Source organism: Vidua chalybeata, chromosome 3, assembly GCF_026979565.1.
Source record: "Vidua chalybeata isolate OUT-0048 chromosome 3, bVidCha1 merged haplotype, whole genome shotgun sequence".
NCBI lineage: Eukaryota > Metazoa > Chordata > Aves > Passeriformes > Viduidae > Vidua > Vidua chalybeata.
Window position 1 is genome coordinate 59,863,678 of NC_071532.1, and position 15,076 is coordinate 59,878,753.

General features: G+C 34.7%; 1 protein-coding gene across 1 annotated transcript in view; it reads right to left on the minus strand.

Moving 5' to 3' along the window:
* Window positions 1-15,076, minus strand: part of LAMA2 (laminin subunit alpha 2) — a 336,606-nt gene that overhangs the window by 225,078 nt on the left and 96,452 nt on the right. Inside the window, exon 4 of the mRNA XM_053937517.1 lies at window positions 13,425-13,667. Within this exon, the coding sequence (XP_053793492.1) occupies window positions 13,425-13,667 (243 nt within the window). The remainder of the gene's footprint in view (window positions 1-13,424; window positions 13,668-15,076) is intronic.

Here is a 15,076-nt window from a genome sequence, read left to right on the forward strand (position 1 = left end):
ATGGAAAATTACTGCTGATTAATTAATCTCTTGGTATCTCATATTTAATCCCTAAAGACAAAATTTCTTTGAGTTTTCTTAGTGCAAGACCTAATCTATCATTAGAGTTGATTTCACAACTAGAATAGTAGATGAAAGCATATGCCAGAACTCAGCATCCAACTTTCTTCATAAATACATATTTATAATAATAGTGTATAAGAAATGGTATATTTGGCAAATTTTGCTATATTTCCAATAAACATCTCACTATCTTAATAAATTAGTGGTTTAGTAAGTGAAAGCACAACTCCCTTCTGTGCCTCACTAATGATTACAAGAGCTGCTTGAAATGCAATGCTTAAACTTGCATTAAAATGTCAAGGGCTATGCATGTCAGATTGTATCTCAACTAATTCATTCCCCCTAAGAATACAGGCAAATGTCAGTTTAACACACTGTTTAGCAAATACTATTGTGTCATTGACAACTATACCCTACAGCTTAAGCTAAATAGGGCTTCATTGCTTCAGTTTTCATTAACTTGCTTTTGTCACTTTTTTTTTTTCCAATTTCACTTGCCTATTCAAGCCACTGCTTTTTTATGGATCCTGAAAGAATCATGCTTGTCATTTTTGGACAAAAACCAATTTGTCAAAGACATCATCTTGAATACTTGTAAACAGACTGCTCATTGTCAGAGCAATAGTTATTAATAAATCACAGAATAATAAGAAATTTTATTACCTTGAAAGTGTATTTATATAATGTCAAGTTTTTATTTTCTTGTTGTAAGTGTCTTACTTAAGTAGAAACATTTCACTGAGCTGTAGTTTCAGCAACAGTTATGCCTGCCACAGTCTATGAGGGACTCAGACAAGATGCAAGGCTTGGAATACCGTACACAACCATTATGGTTTGTGCTCTACTGGCTCTTCTAAGAAAGCACTAAAGCGAGCTGACATTACAAAAAAAGTATATTTTTTCTTTACTACTCCTCAAAGTAGTACACCTCTTCTTGGACAATGATCATAAATAAGACAAGTAATTTCAAATAAATAACAAAAAAGTAAAGTTAAGTTTTCTTGGACATTATAATAAAAAGCTTTCTGATCCTCAGATTTAACTAAAAGGCTTCTGAGTATGCCAAACCAAACAACATTAAAAAAAAAAAAACTCACCCAAACAACATCCATCCCCACTTTCCTACCAAGATTTTATGATGTACCTTATTCCTTGTATGATTATCCTAAAAACTCATGGCACTTCACACTGTATTTTCCCTCCTTAATGAGATACACTGTGGAGTCCACTGTGGAATTGCAGAGAAATTACTGCCAGTATAGTATTGTGACCAGTAGAAAGAAAGTCCACAGGAACTTTTAACAGCTGTAAGCAGTTGCAAACTGCTGCCAAAAACAACTGCTGATGTAAAAGAGGGAGAATGTGAGGATTTAAGCTGTTCAAACAGTAAACAAGTACATCTGCTCCTGAATGTTATCATTAAATAAACTGTGGTAATATGCTTTACATTGATGCAACATTCTTGTTTTGAACCACAACTCTGAAGAATTTTAGACTGAAGCAATTTTAACAAAACTTTTTTGGGTTTTTTTGTGATGGAAATCCATGTGTGGAAAAGTTCACTACAATTACTGTATAGTGTTGGACTCAAAGTTCTAGCAAAACCTCTGTCATGTCATTTGGAACATAAATTGATGAATGCTTTTGAAAACCAGATGGGATCCATGTGAATAGTAAGCATTTATTTCCTTTAAAACAATTTTTAATGTTTTAAAAAGAAAAAATAAAGAGGATATTCACTTGTAGAATACAACAAACTTTGATATCTCTCCAACTGTGAACGTGACCTGTTCTGACTTCAGAGATATTTTACAGCAGCTACTAGAAGAAAAGTCAGGGGAGGGGAAAATCCCATTTCTAAGTAGCACAGAATGAACAGTCCAGGCCAGGAATGTAATCAGAAATCTTCTGTAAAACACAGGAGATTAAAGAATTATGTGCATGAAATATGCTTTTTGTTCTTTGCTCCCATCATGATTAATTGTTGGAAAGTTACAAAAATAGTAGTGCTTACTTTAATTACAAAAAACTACACTAGGCAGGGTTTTGTCAAACTCTCAAATGCCTGGATTTTTCAGATTTCGGTTATGATACATGATATAAAATGACTCATATAGTCAACTATGGTGCTGGTTTTTCCTGGGACTGAGTTAATTTTCTTCACAGTATCTTGTGTGAGGCTGTGCTTTGGATCTGTGACGAAAACAGTGTTGATAACACAGAGATATTCCAGCTACTTCTCATGCTGCCTCCCTTGGTGAAGAGTGTGGGGGTGCTAAAGGGGTCAGTAGGGGACACATCTGGGACAGCTGACCCAAATTGACCACAGGGATATCCCCCACAATGTGATCAGCAATAAAAGTTGGGGAACAAATCTGCCACGGCCTTTAAACTGTTCTTTTGGATCTGTGTTTCTTTCAGAAGATCCTCCAACTTCTGAAACAAAGAAAAGCTCTACTGTGGCTACTTTGTTATGTCCCTCCGTAGGAAGCTCAAGCCATAGAATCCACCTGCTATGGATTTGCTGTCCTTGGCAGTCCTATCGTATCTCACTTGGCTATCAGCTTTATTATTCTGATGTGCTTAAAAACACTTCTCTTTGGATTTTTTAGGCCTCCAGCATAGACATTTTTTGGTAGGAAAGGGCAGCAGTTTGGTTCTTGATTCTTTTACCTTACCGCAGTTTTATGTTATTTTGCAAAATTCCTATTTTCCTTGCTTTTATATGATGCCTTTCAGCGCCTAATGCCTCTTAACACTCAGGTATTTTACGCTGCTACCTTTTTGGATAATCTAAAATCCATTCTTTTTTTTTTTTTTTTTTTTGCAAAGAGCATGCATAAACTCCTACATATTTAAAAAGAGAACATATAAAAATATATTTCTACCCTCAGAGATTGCTTTATAGTCTTTTACTCTCTTTCAAAATTTTCTTAACATTAAACAGTGAGAATATTATTGCCATTTTACAGAACAGTCTTTAAATAAGAGTATTTTGAGCCATCCTGCCTTGCACCTCTTCTCACAACACTTTGAATTGCATCCCATAATCTTAGTTCTACCATAACATTGCTTCTTGAAAGAACATTCAAAGGGATTTAAAAATCAGTCTTTGTTACAATTACCCAGCTTATGGGAAGCTAAGAATAGTTTACTTTTTAACTATAGTGGGTTTTTTGCCTTTTTTTTCGCTTCAGAGCCTCCTTACGTAGTCTCACCACCTTGATTAAGTAGTACTGCAGTCCTAACTTTTCCTACTCTTCCTCAGGCATGATATACCAATTTTCTTTGACAGAGAGTTGTTTGCTGAGACAGTCTGTCTACTTACCCAGATTGTCTCTCTGCTTTCTTCATTTAAATATACTTAACTCCAGACCTCAATCAAATAATTGAGTAATTTGATTTTTGAGTAATTTGAATTTTGAGTAATTTGTCCATTGGTCCACAGTGTTTAATTGACTAACTTTCCTTCTATTGAATTTCTGCAACATTTACCATTTAAACTGAAAATTCCAGGTAAACTGTGCTGCTTGGGTTTTCTTTTCTTTTCTTTTCTTTTCTTTTCTTTTCTTTTTCTTTTCTTTTCTTTTCTTTTCTTTTCTTTTCTTTCCTTTTCTTTTCTTTTCTTTCCTTTCCTTTCCTTTCCTTTCCTTTCCTTTTCCTTTCCTTTCCTTTCCTTTCCTTTTCCTTTCCTTTCCTTTCCTTTCCTTTCCTTTCCTTTCCTTTCCTTTCCTTTCCTTTCCTTTCCTTTCCTTTCCTTTCCTTTCCTTTCCTTTCCTTTCCTTTCCTTTCCTTTCCCTTTCCTTTCCTTTCCTTTCCTTTCCTTTCCTTTCCTTTTCCTTTCCTTTCCTTTCCTTTCCTTTCCTTTCCTTTCCTTTCCTTTCCTTTCCTTTCCTTTCCTTTCCTTTCCTTTTTTCCTTTCCTTTCCTTTCCTTTCCTTTTTTCCTTTCCTTTCCTTTCCTTTCCTTTCCTTTCCTTTCCTTTCCTTTTTTCCTTTCCTTTCCTTTCCTTTTTTCCTTTCCTTTCCTTTTTTCCTTTCCTTTCCTTTCCTTTTCCTTTCCTTTCCTTTCCTTTTCTTCTTCCTTTGCACTGACATGAAAGCCTACCTACATTTGGACTCAGGCTGATATATTCATATCTCCCTGCTTCAATGAGATTTAGTAAATAAAATTACTTCTTCACATGGTCCACCTGACTTTTAACAAAATTGTCCTTTTAAAAAAAATAATTTTCTGACAATTAAGCTATTCTTTTGCCCAGTAATTTTCCATGTTAACATCTAATAGAAAAAAAAAAAAGAAAAGAAAAACCAACCAATGAAAAAAACCAAAACAAAAACCAACCAACCAAAAACAAACAAAAATAACCAAACAAAAACAAACTAAAAAGAAAGAAAAAAAAAGAAAGAAAAAGAAAAAGAAAAAAGAAAAAAAACCCACACAAAATGGATCTTCAGTTCCTCTAATCAAGCAGAAGACAAAAAGCCCTCACCAAATACCCACTACTCTTGTTTTCCTGTCAGAATGAAATCTATTACTATCCAAAACTCTGCTACCAACCCCAAGAAGAGAAATTTGGGTCATTCAAGTAAATACCAACACTTAAGCATACCAGCTCCCTTTGGAATGCTGAAAGAGTATGTTGAGTTATAAACTACATTTACAGGCACAAATCATCCTTTTAAAATTTGGAAAATCTTTCACAGATTTACATAAAGACGTGTAACACTTCTCTTTTCAGTAAGCACTGTGGTCAATAAACCATGGATGCTAAAGAGAAAAGGTAAATATTCTAATCAATTTGACCTCAAACTGAAAGACTGCTCTGTATATATATATATATATTTTTTTTTTTTTTGCATATGGCAACTTCATTACTTTTTAAGTATTATGATTCATATGATTAATAAGGTTTTTTTTCTTTCAAGAAATGGTAGAAATTACAACATCAGTTTTTGCTCAGGGAGAGAAGATACGCCAAGATAGAAAAGTGGGCTGTCTAAGTACACACAAGAAACTTTCATTCCAACTTGGCCCAGGTGTACCAGTAAATATCCTGTCTTTTGTTTTCACAGTAATGGGAGACTGCAATACCATTTATACTTAGCTTTCCACATTTTTTCCTCTTTGCAGCATAATTTAGAAGTACATTTCATATTTTTATATCCATTCTTTTTTCCTGTAGTATTAAATATCAGTATTAAATATCAGAATATAGTCTGAACTACCAACTTGAAAATATTACTTAAGTTTCCTTTTTCTTAGGCAAAAAATAGCAGTGAATATTGCTATAATGTTAGTATCAAATTATCAACTTGCAAAATTAGTTGTTGAAGTTTTGAATAAATTATTGCAAAGACAATTCTCATTGTGCATAACAAAATAATGTAAAATTCTATGTTTTCAATACTTTCCTATGATACTGAGCACATATGTCAAATGTTTGTCTCCCTTTCACATATCTTTCAATTTGTCTATTAGAAAAACAGGAAATGTTAATTTTACATTTGTGAGGCAATATACCATTGTGTAAACAGAATATTTAAGATGTACCCATTTATTTGGCAGTCATTGTTAAAGGTCTTTTTTTTCTCAAATCAGATACTCAAGTTTAGTTATACTAAGCCAAATAACCAAATTTAAACAAAAAGACAAAACCCCAAAAGCAACAAAATTAAGTAGACCCAAATCTTTGTCCAAACCTCTAATCTGTTTTATTTCTTTTTGTAAACCATTTCATTCAAGTTATTCTCACTGGAAAGTTTGGAGCAGCTGAAAGCTTATGTGCCAAAATTCTGGAAAAAAATCAGTATTCTATCACTTCTTGGTACACACAAGTAACTTTCTAGGCTGCTACATCCTTTCAAAGCACTTGAAAAAGAAGACTTACAAGTAGAAGTTATCACAGTCATTTCACTGAGACCAATCGTATATAAACAGTATCCAAAAAAATGGTATCCAAAACCATGATTTGAGCAGGAGTCTTCCTGAAACTGCTGTAGCCAGAAGGTGGGGGTGGGGGGGGATGCAAAGAAAATGTAAACCAAAATCAATAGGGAGTATGAGTAATCCAAGAGTGTTAAGCAGGGACTGTTCAACCTCTGAAGTGATGCAACACTGAATAAAATGAGATTAACAGCCTTCATGGCAGACCCAATCTGAAGGTTACTGTTGATTTCGGTGGAAAGATCTTTAATAACAAGCACCATTTATGTACAGATCCTGTTGGCTGTCCCTACTACTAATCACTACAAAAGACTAACTGTGCATTGTAAGATGGAAAAATAGGATGAGAAAGATCCTAAATCGATGGGACACTTGGATTTAAGTCCAGAGAAAACCTAACTCATTATTTCTTAGAAAATAAAGCTGTGACACCTAGCTAGACATCCTGACTCAAAGTATGCTAAAAACCTGGGAAGCAGAAGATCTTGGATGCAAGAATTGCATCTGAGAAGATCTCTACTTGCTGAAGTTTTCTTTTACATTCTAAGCAAAAGACTGTCACATGTCCTCCATTCATAGTTTTGTGAAATTTGTTTTCATTGTCTTTGCATTGAAAAAAAATATTAAATGAACAAGTAAAATATTTTATTTTGCATCACATGGAACAATTTTTATGAATCAAAATAAAAATTTGCCTTTCATTGTTTGGGAAAAAATCTAAATTATTTAAAATTATTGTTATTCTCCCACTTCAGATGTCAAGCAGAAAAAAGCTGTTCACAGATCCTTATTTTAGATTCTGAGTCAGACTGCATTCATTAGTCTCTGCATAATGTCTTTGTCTAAACTGTGATGCTGGAAGTAGAATCCACTTAAATTTCTGAACAGTTCCATCCATTAATAATAGGCTGTTACCTATTTTTTTGATATGGTGCCTTTTTTTTTTTTTCTCAGTGAAAATATAGCAACACAATACTGGTGCAAGACAATATATGCCATAACCGCAAGTGTGTACTGAAGTGTACAGAAATGCAAGTCAAATATACGGAAATATAACTCATGAGAAATGAGTGATTGCAGTTGAGGGCAGGGACAAAGATATTACTGGCATTAATTTTTATCATTGATGCCTTTCTATGTCTTATGCATTTGAAAATACGCCTATCACTGTTACTCAAGGGGAAATAAGAAACTTTTCAGACTTTAGAAAATTATTTTGCAATAAAGACAGGATACTGGATACATGTTAGGAGCTGAGAAGATCAATCTAAAAATAGGAACTATAAAGGCAGCATCAACACTGTAATTCACAAACTCTTAGGCTATTTTTTTAAGAAACTGTGTAGCTTCTGTATCATTAATAAATAAGAAAAAAAGGAAATAAACTCAAAATTTTTAGTCTGCAACTGCATACATTTCAATTTTGAGTACTTCCAAAATTTGTACCCTCTATCCTCTTAGCATTGACAGTCTCAGTCTAAATTTAGCTATGAGAAGAACACACTTTAAAATCCATTTCTATGTCTCTTTTTTTTCCCTTCCTTCTCTGTGAACCACTGAGACTGCACCAAACAGGACAAGCACTACGGTATGAAGAGGAGAAAACCAGCATGCAAACATTGGGAAATACTAGAGTTCAATGTTCATGGTATCACTGGCCTGAGGCAAGCTCAGCTAAGTACTGGGACACTGTGAGACGTTCCAAGGGACCTGAAAAAGGGACACAGTAAAAAGGGACACAATGCAAGCATTCAAGTACTATGGCAATAAGTGAACAAAATAAAAAAAATACTGTCAAGGCACTTGTTTCTGTTTATTTTTCTTCTTTACTTGGTAAGTACACACTTTGAACTTCCACTTGACTGAAGAATATAAAGACTAATGAACATGCTTACACAAGGCTTGTCTTTACTACCACAGAGTATTTTAATTTTTTTTTTTTTTATGTTACAGTTACATTGCTATAATCACAAGAAAGGTATGAGATTAAGCATTGAAAGGAGCAGAACTGAAGCATCACCTTCACTGCAGTATCATTCTTACCACTGTAACAGCAGTGATAGAAAGACTTATTGCAGAATATGAAGGAGATAAGTTACTTAATTCCACCATAACTCTCCTCCCTGTCAGTCCTCTCCTGCTTCAGCCTCAGCCATAGAGGAAAGAGAAAGAATTTTCTTGTCAAAGGACACTAGGACTGAGAGAATGTTTGATTCCATTGTTCACACAGATACCTTTTGCCAAAGTCTTTCAGTCTCCAATTTTCACCTTTGAACATGGAACTACCATGCAGTTTGCAATGGAACATAGCAGATGTGCAAACTATATCACCTCCTTAATAATAAACCAATAGTAATTACCAATATTGTTTTATCAACCATCTGGTCATACTGATTGCTTCACAAATGCTTTTTGCTGAAAAGAATCAAACAACACCAAGGACTGTGTTTGATATGAGGAATCCAGACAAATGTTTTGGAAATTTGGTCCACTTGGTATACTGCTATTAGGTGACATTCTCGTTTCTACAATCAGATTACTTCCCTTCAAATGCAGGGCTTCCTGTATCCTTCAACTTTTGTATATTTAAATGTCAAGGTAGAGCATTCTCAGCAAATGAAAATAGCATATGAAAGGCATCTCACACAGGACAGAGACTGTTTCTCTTACTTTCTACAAGGAAATATTTACTGAATCCTGAGATTTTGTCTCTCCATTGTCACTGTATAACCCAAACTCTAATCAGCTGCAGAAATATCCTTTGATGCAGCATCTTCTGACAACAGATTCTGCCTGCAAATAGGGAATGATTTCTTTTCCTTGAAATTTTACATACCTTCCACACCATCAGAAATAATTATAAATTTTATAAACCAACTTTGACAGAACAAGTCTATTTGATGACAGACAAGGGAGAAAATTGGGTATTTCAAGTAAGATTTTAAAGTGTGGGAATTAAATTCACCACCTTACTCTCCATTTTTAAACTTAAAAGCCTTAATTTAGAGAAACTCAGTGTTTCCCAGAATACTGGTGGGGGGGTGAGGCAGGAGGGGGGAGGGTGTTTTTGCCTTCTTAGTAAAAGGAAGTGATTTCTTATCAGATTAATTAAGCTTTTCTTCCACCGTCTTCATTCATGTGACTTTCACTATCTGCTTGCACAAAGAACTACTTGATACAGAAGAAAAAATAGAACAATTTTTAAAAGATTAAATATTTATTTTCTCCTAGACTAAACAAAACACTCTAAATCTGCGTATATTTGAAGAATGCTGTTTCCAAGTGTAGCCTCAAATTTTACTTCCGACAAAACTGTGTCCTTTTTCTACGAAAAGATATACATTTTCCTAACATGTTATAGTGATCCTGTTATAGCCATGTTATAGTTGCACCTGAAGTTTTGAGATGGTCCAGCTTTGAAACAACTGCAAGCAAGAGGGAAGATTCCAATGTATCAAAATACAAATAACCTACATGTGCTAATTCAAACAAGCATTTGCTAAGAGAAATCTTTTAGCATGTGACAGAAAAGAAAATTACAACATTGAAGGCTAATGTTCAGAACCTTACATTCACCTAGTCATCAAGGTAAAGAGGCTGTGAAACAAGTTTCAGTCTAGCAGAAGAAATATTTCAATAAAATGGTGCAAACTGGATGTAAACATCAGAGGCTCCTGTGTAAGCAAAATGAAGTAAAAATCACTATGGTAACACACTAACTTTTAGTTCTCAAACTAATGATCGTCTGAGGAAATAAAGAAACAAAGAAATGACATTCTTATACAGTGTTTAAGTAAAGATGAAAACAAAATAAGCATTCTTATTTACCTGAAAATACCAGACTCACATCACCAGCTATTATTTCTTACATAAACGGGTCTTTCTTACTCAATCTAAAAAAATATTTTAAAATACTATTAAAGCAAGAAACATCAGTTCAGTAAAAGCTCATTAAGTGAACTAATTTCTTCCCCTTATTCTTCTGGCATAGGGAGACAGAGGAGTTTTGTTAATTTTTGTTTTGAAATACTGTTTTGGGAAGCTTTAGCTCTTATATTTATTTGGGAACTGAAGCATTTCTCTTATGAGGATAAGCTGAAGGAGCTGGGCGTGTTCAGCCTCAAGAAGAGATGACACAGAAGGGTCCTTATCATTGTATGTAAGTATCTGAAAGAGGGCTGGCAAGAGATTGAACCAGGCTCTTCTCAGTGGTGCTGAGCAGCAGGGCTAGAGGCAACAAGCAGAAAATGATGCACAGGAGATTCTACCCAAACACTGGGAAGAATTTCTTTACTGTGTAGTGACTGTGCACTGGAACAAATTGCCCAGAGAGGCTGCAGAGTCTACCTTAATGGAGATATTCAAAAACTCTCTGGATATAATCCTGTGCCATGTCCTCTAGGATGACCCTGCTTATACAAAGAGTTTTGACTAGATGATCCACTATGGTCCCCTCCATTCTTACCCATTCCATGATGCTGTGAAACAGCTTTGTTGAAAGTCTACTTTAGCCAGTATGATATAGAGACACACTATTTTTCTAGCTATCACTGATAGCTTAGTAGGGAAACCAGAATGCTAGGAATCTTTCTGCATTTAAGTCTTCACTTTTAGAGAAAGTTCTTTGGAAGTTTCTTACTTTTTTTCATTTGTCATTATGCAATTTTCCATTAACTCATTCAATAAAATTACTTTTTGCAAATAAACCCTGGCCTATAGATTACTTGCTCCCATTTAAACTTGTGCTAGTTACACAGATTTGAAGATAAATCACAATAGGTGTTTGTTTATTTGTTGTTGCTTTGTTGGCTCTGTTCTAGCTGTTGTTGCTTCTGTGGCTGGCCAGGACAATATTACTGGTGCAAATATGAATAGTATTAAAAGACAAAAAAATATTTGGCTTAGAATGAACATTTCTGGAAATATGCTAATGAATCAAGTCATTGACTAAAATGTTCATTGAAAGTATACATGAGGAGAATATTTTCTGATTTTTCTAAGATGACAACTTAGACAACTTATAACTTCAGACATATAACAGTATTGCAGATGTACATTTGACATGGGCACTGGCTTGCCAAGCATGTTCCTTGTGCACTTCATCAGGTTTTCTGGGTGTACACCAGAACGGTGTGCCTAAGCAACTCGTGGGGTTTGAAGCAAAGACACTTTATTTACATTTCATAACCCCATCAGTCTTACAAGATGACTGCAATATCTGATTCTCAGAACAAAATTACTCTCCTGGAACAAACATAAATTATATGCAGATGTAGTTCCACTGAAAGACCAGGAGCCAAATACCACCAGCAACACAACTGCAAGTAAATGTGACATTGGTAGAAATGTTATTTTTCATGTTACGTCTTTGACAAAATATGAAAATGAATTAACCTGGGTAAATTCTCTGTAAATGCTACTTCATAATGCAGCCTTTAGCTACTCAGACAGCTGAAACTAGTGGTTTACTTATGAAAAGAGTATTGTTAAAAATGTAAGATAATTAGTTCATGTGGAATGATACTCCTCCAATCACTATTAAGGTTAATACTTAGGCTTTCCATTTCAAGCTGTTCTCTCTCTATTACAGCCACATCTCAGATTAATAACTACCTGCGGGAGGTAAGATTAATTTACGGCTTATCCCATGCCTTTCATGAGTATGCCTTTATCTAACAACTCCCCTTTGCCAAGTGGAATGGAACAGAAGGGAGGACCCTTCGAAGACACCTTTGTCTTTAAAGAAAGCACATACCAGATGTAGGTAATTTACTAAAGAGAGGATGGAGCACATCAGACTTGGTTAAAAATTGTTAATTGCACACTTAAAATCAGAATTAAGTTCAACTCAATTCAGTAGGCTTTAAGCCAATGTTTCAGTCATGGACATATACCAGTGTGCAGAATAAAGTTCTCTGCTGTATAGCTCAGCCAGTGAAGAACAGAGACTCACTGGTTTAACCAAGAAGACAGCAGACTACTGGAATCAATATCTGCCTGTGATAGAAGTAGATAACCAAATAAATAGAAAAATGTGAATTAAATTAATTACTGGAATGATTACTTTTGCATTATATTTTCAGTGCAGACATGTTCTCTCAAAGAAACATTATAAAATTCCTTTGCAAGTGATAAATTGCTAATTCACGTTCTGTTCACTCCTCAAAAAGCACCCAGTTAGAATCAGTTTAAAAATACAGCACATGTACATGCATGATTTCTTTTAATATCACTTTATCTGCTTCTGCTAGATTTTACAAGAACAAATACTCATGCAAATGATACAGCACTGATGATACAAGCACAACTACAAATACAAAATACTTGCCATTCTTCCTAGAACTGAAAATTATTTCCCTTCTGATAACTCTTGATAATCTGAGACTCTCTTAGATTCAAGGTTACAGCTTTCTAAAGTGTATCTACAGGATATTTTCACTGAAAGCTGATTTTTTAAATTTTTGCAACTGGCACTGGAAATTTTCTGAGAACAGAAACAAACTATATATATCTATACCCAGGACTCAAAAACAACTGTATTAACAATTTTGCATGTGAACATTGCTTTGTGTTTAGGGGAGCAAACTAAAGTAATTTTGTACTTATTTATATGAAAAGAAATCATTAAAAAGTGGAACAGAAAAAATAACAGAGGGATAAATATTGAGGCTAAATTTTCATTTGCAGAGCAACTGTTGGAAAAAAATTGTGAAAAAAAATGCAGTTGGAATGTGGTACACATGGCTTTCCCTGTCATCATTTTAAGTGACTGAAAAGGCTGCATTTTCAGCTACAGGTGTTACATTTGCCTTGCTCTTTCAATCACAGATACTCATTCTTAAGTCCACCACATCTTTTTCACACCTTCAGTTAGAACAAATGACTGGTCCATGATTCACGTGCTTGGACTTGAGTAAAATAGTAGAGATCTCTGAAAGAAGAAATAGACATAAACAGGGGCAGAGGGTCACCCCTTAAGGCATTAAATTAAATTAAATTCTGGCTAAAATCATTAGCATTTGACATCCTGGCTTATACACAGGGACTGAAAATGCATCTCAAAGAAAAGTGGTTTATGACTTCACTGAGTCCGTGATTTTTCCAAGTATTCTCCCCTTTGTTCACAAGTGACATGGGAACATATTTCAAACACATAAAGTTGTCTGAAATTACTAAGTGCCTACCTGATAAACTCTTTTACTTTTTGTTTTACTTGGTAGAATGTTCTTTATTAGAATGAACCTTGGGTACATTTATACAGGACCATGTAAGACGAGCTTTTAAAACTTGCAAATAGATTCTCTCCACATTTTTCAATTGTACCAAAACACTCTGTCTACTGAAGGCAGATTTGCCAATTAACCAAAGCGGGGTTTTTTTCTGCCATGTTACATATGGAACACCATCTGATCTTACCTCTCCATTTTCCAGAGGGTGGATTTTGGAATAATAAGAAGTGCATATGACTTCATCATCTTTTATGTAGGATGGGGTTCCAGGCCGGGGATGAATGTTGTAGCGTGTCAGGCACTCGCTGTCTGTGATGGCATAGTACTGCCACGGCTGATAGTCCACACCATCCAGTGAGCGCTCCAATATCCAGTTCCCAGGACGAGGGGAGTTAGCTGCTTTCACAATAACATACGCGATCTGGAAAATCTGAAAAATACAAGAATTGTTAAAATACAACTAAATACACAATTAAAAATTCATTCCAATTTCTTCGTAGCTGCCAAAATAAGTCCTGTAAATATGGTAATGCTTGACTGGTCTTCTTTCCTCTAAAAATGGGGAATGGCATTATGGCCTTGGATTACACAGAAACTCTAATACTACAAAAACAAATTCTCCACTGGCATTACTGAAAAAAAAATAGTTGCATTAGGCCAATAGAGACTTTGAAAATAGAATTACAAAGCACCCTAAGTTTCACATAGCTTAGTAGGTAACTGCTAAACTGCCATTTCAACCAAATGTTTGCAAAGTTTATTTTCAAGTATTTTCCATTTGTAGGAGTGGCATTGTTTCTTTATGTGTATTTATAGACATACACTTTCCACAATGTTTAAGAGTAGCCGAACTATTACAACTCTATCTCTGTTAAAGAAAAACATAATTTTAAGCTATTGAAAGGTAATCACATCATGCTGAAATCATTATTTAAAACATTCTTGTTTCAATCACACAACCCAGCACTGTGACCATGAATAAGCTTTACAGGACAGAGACACATCAAATATCACTACAAACAGAATGCAAGCAGATAACCAATGCTCATTATAGTCCATTTTACCTGCCTATTCAATTGATTTATCAAGCTTTATTTCTGTGTACATGCTTGCTGGAATGCAAACCACAAATTTATTTGCAATTTCAGAATGACACACATTAGTGACACAAGTCTGGTATAGTTTGGTTTTTAACCTACTAATAGCCATATGCTACAGAGGTAGAACTGAAGCCAAGGAAAAGAAGCAGCTATTTCTATTAGAAAAGCAGAACACATATCAAGTTAATATTTTTAAAATGCAGTGCTGTGAGTCTGCACATGATGATGCCAGACGGTATAATGGCAGTGTGGATTTAATACTTAAAGCTTTTTGTATTGGATAGTCACTGTAAAGAAGCTGCAAGATTCAGACTTAGTCCACAAAAAGTCTCTTGTGAATGCTTAGACGATCAGTAAAGCTACCGAAAGAATATCCAACAGTAAACAATGAAAGAAACAGTAAGAAGATTTGAATTGGTGTTTATTACCCACCAGTATTACTGTAAAACAGAAAATGTGTTAAGTGGCAGAGTACAGCAAGTATTCCTGAATACTTTATGCTGAAGACAAGGAAAATGTTTCTCTCCAGTTATCATTCCTGACTTTTGTGCAGATGCTGAGAATGTGGTAAGATTCACAATCATTTCAGTCAGGAAAATAAATCACTAGCAGCCAATGTTTTTCAGTGGAATAAGAAGTGGGTGAGGTAGTATTTATTTCAACCTGAAGAACATGTCTGTAACTGTACCTTCTTGGAGGATTATCTCAATATTTTTCTTCAATAGCATTAAATAAGCAC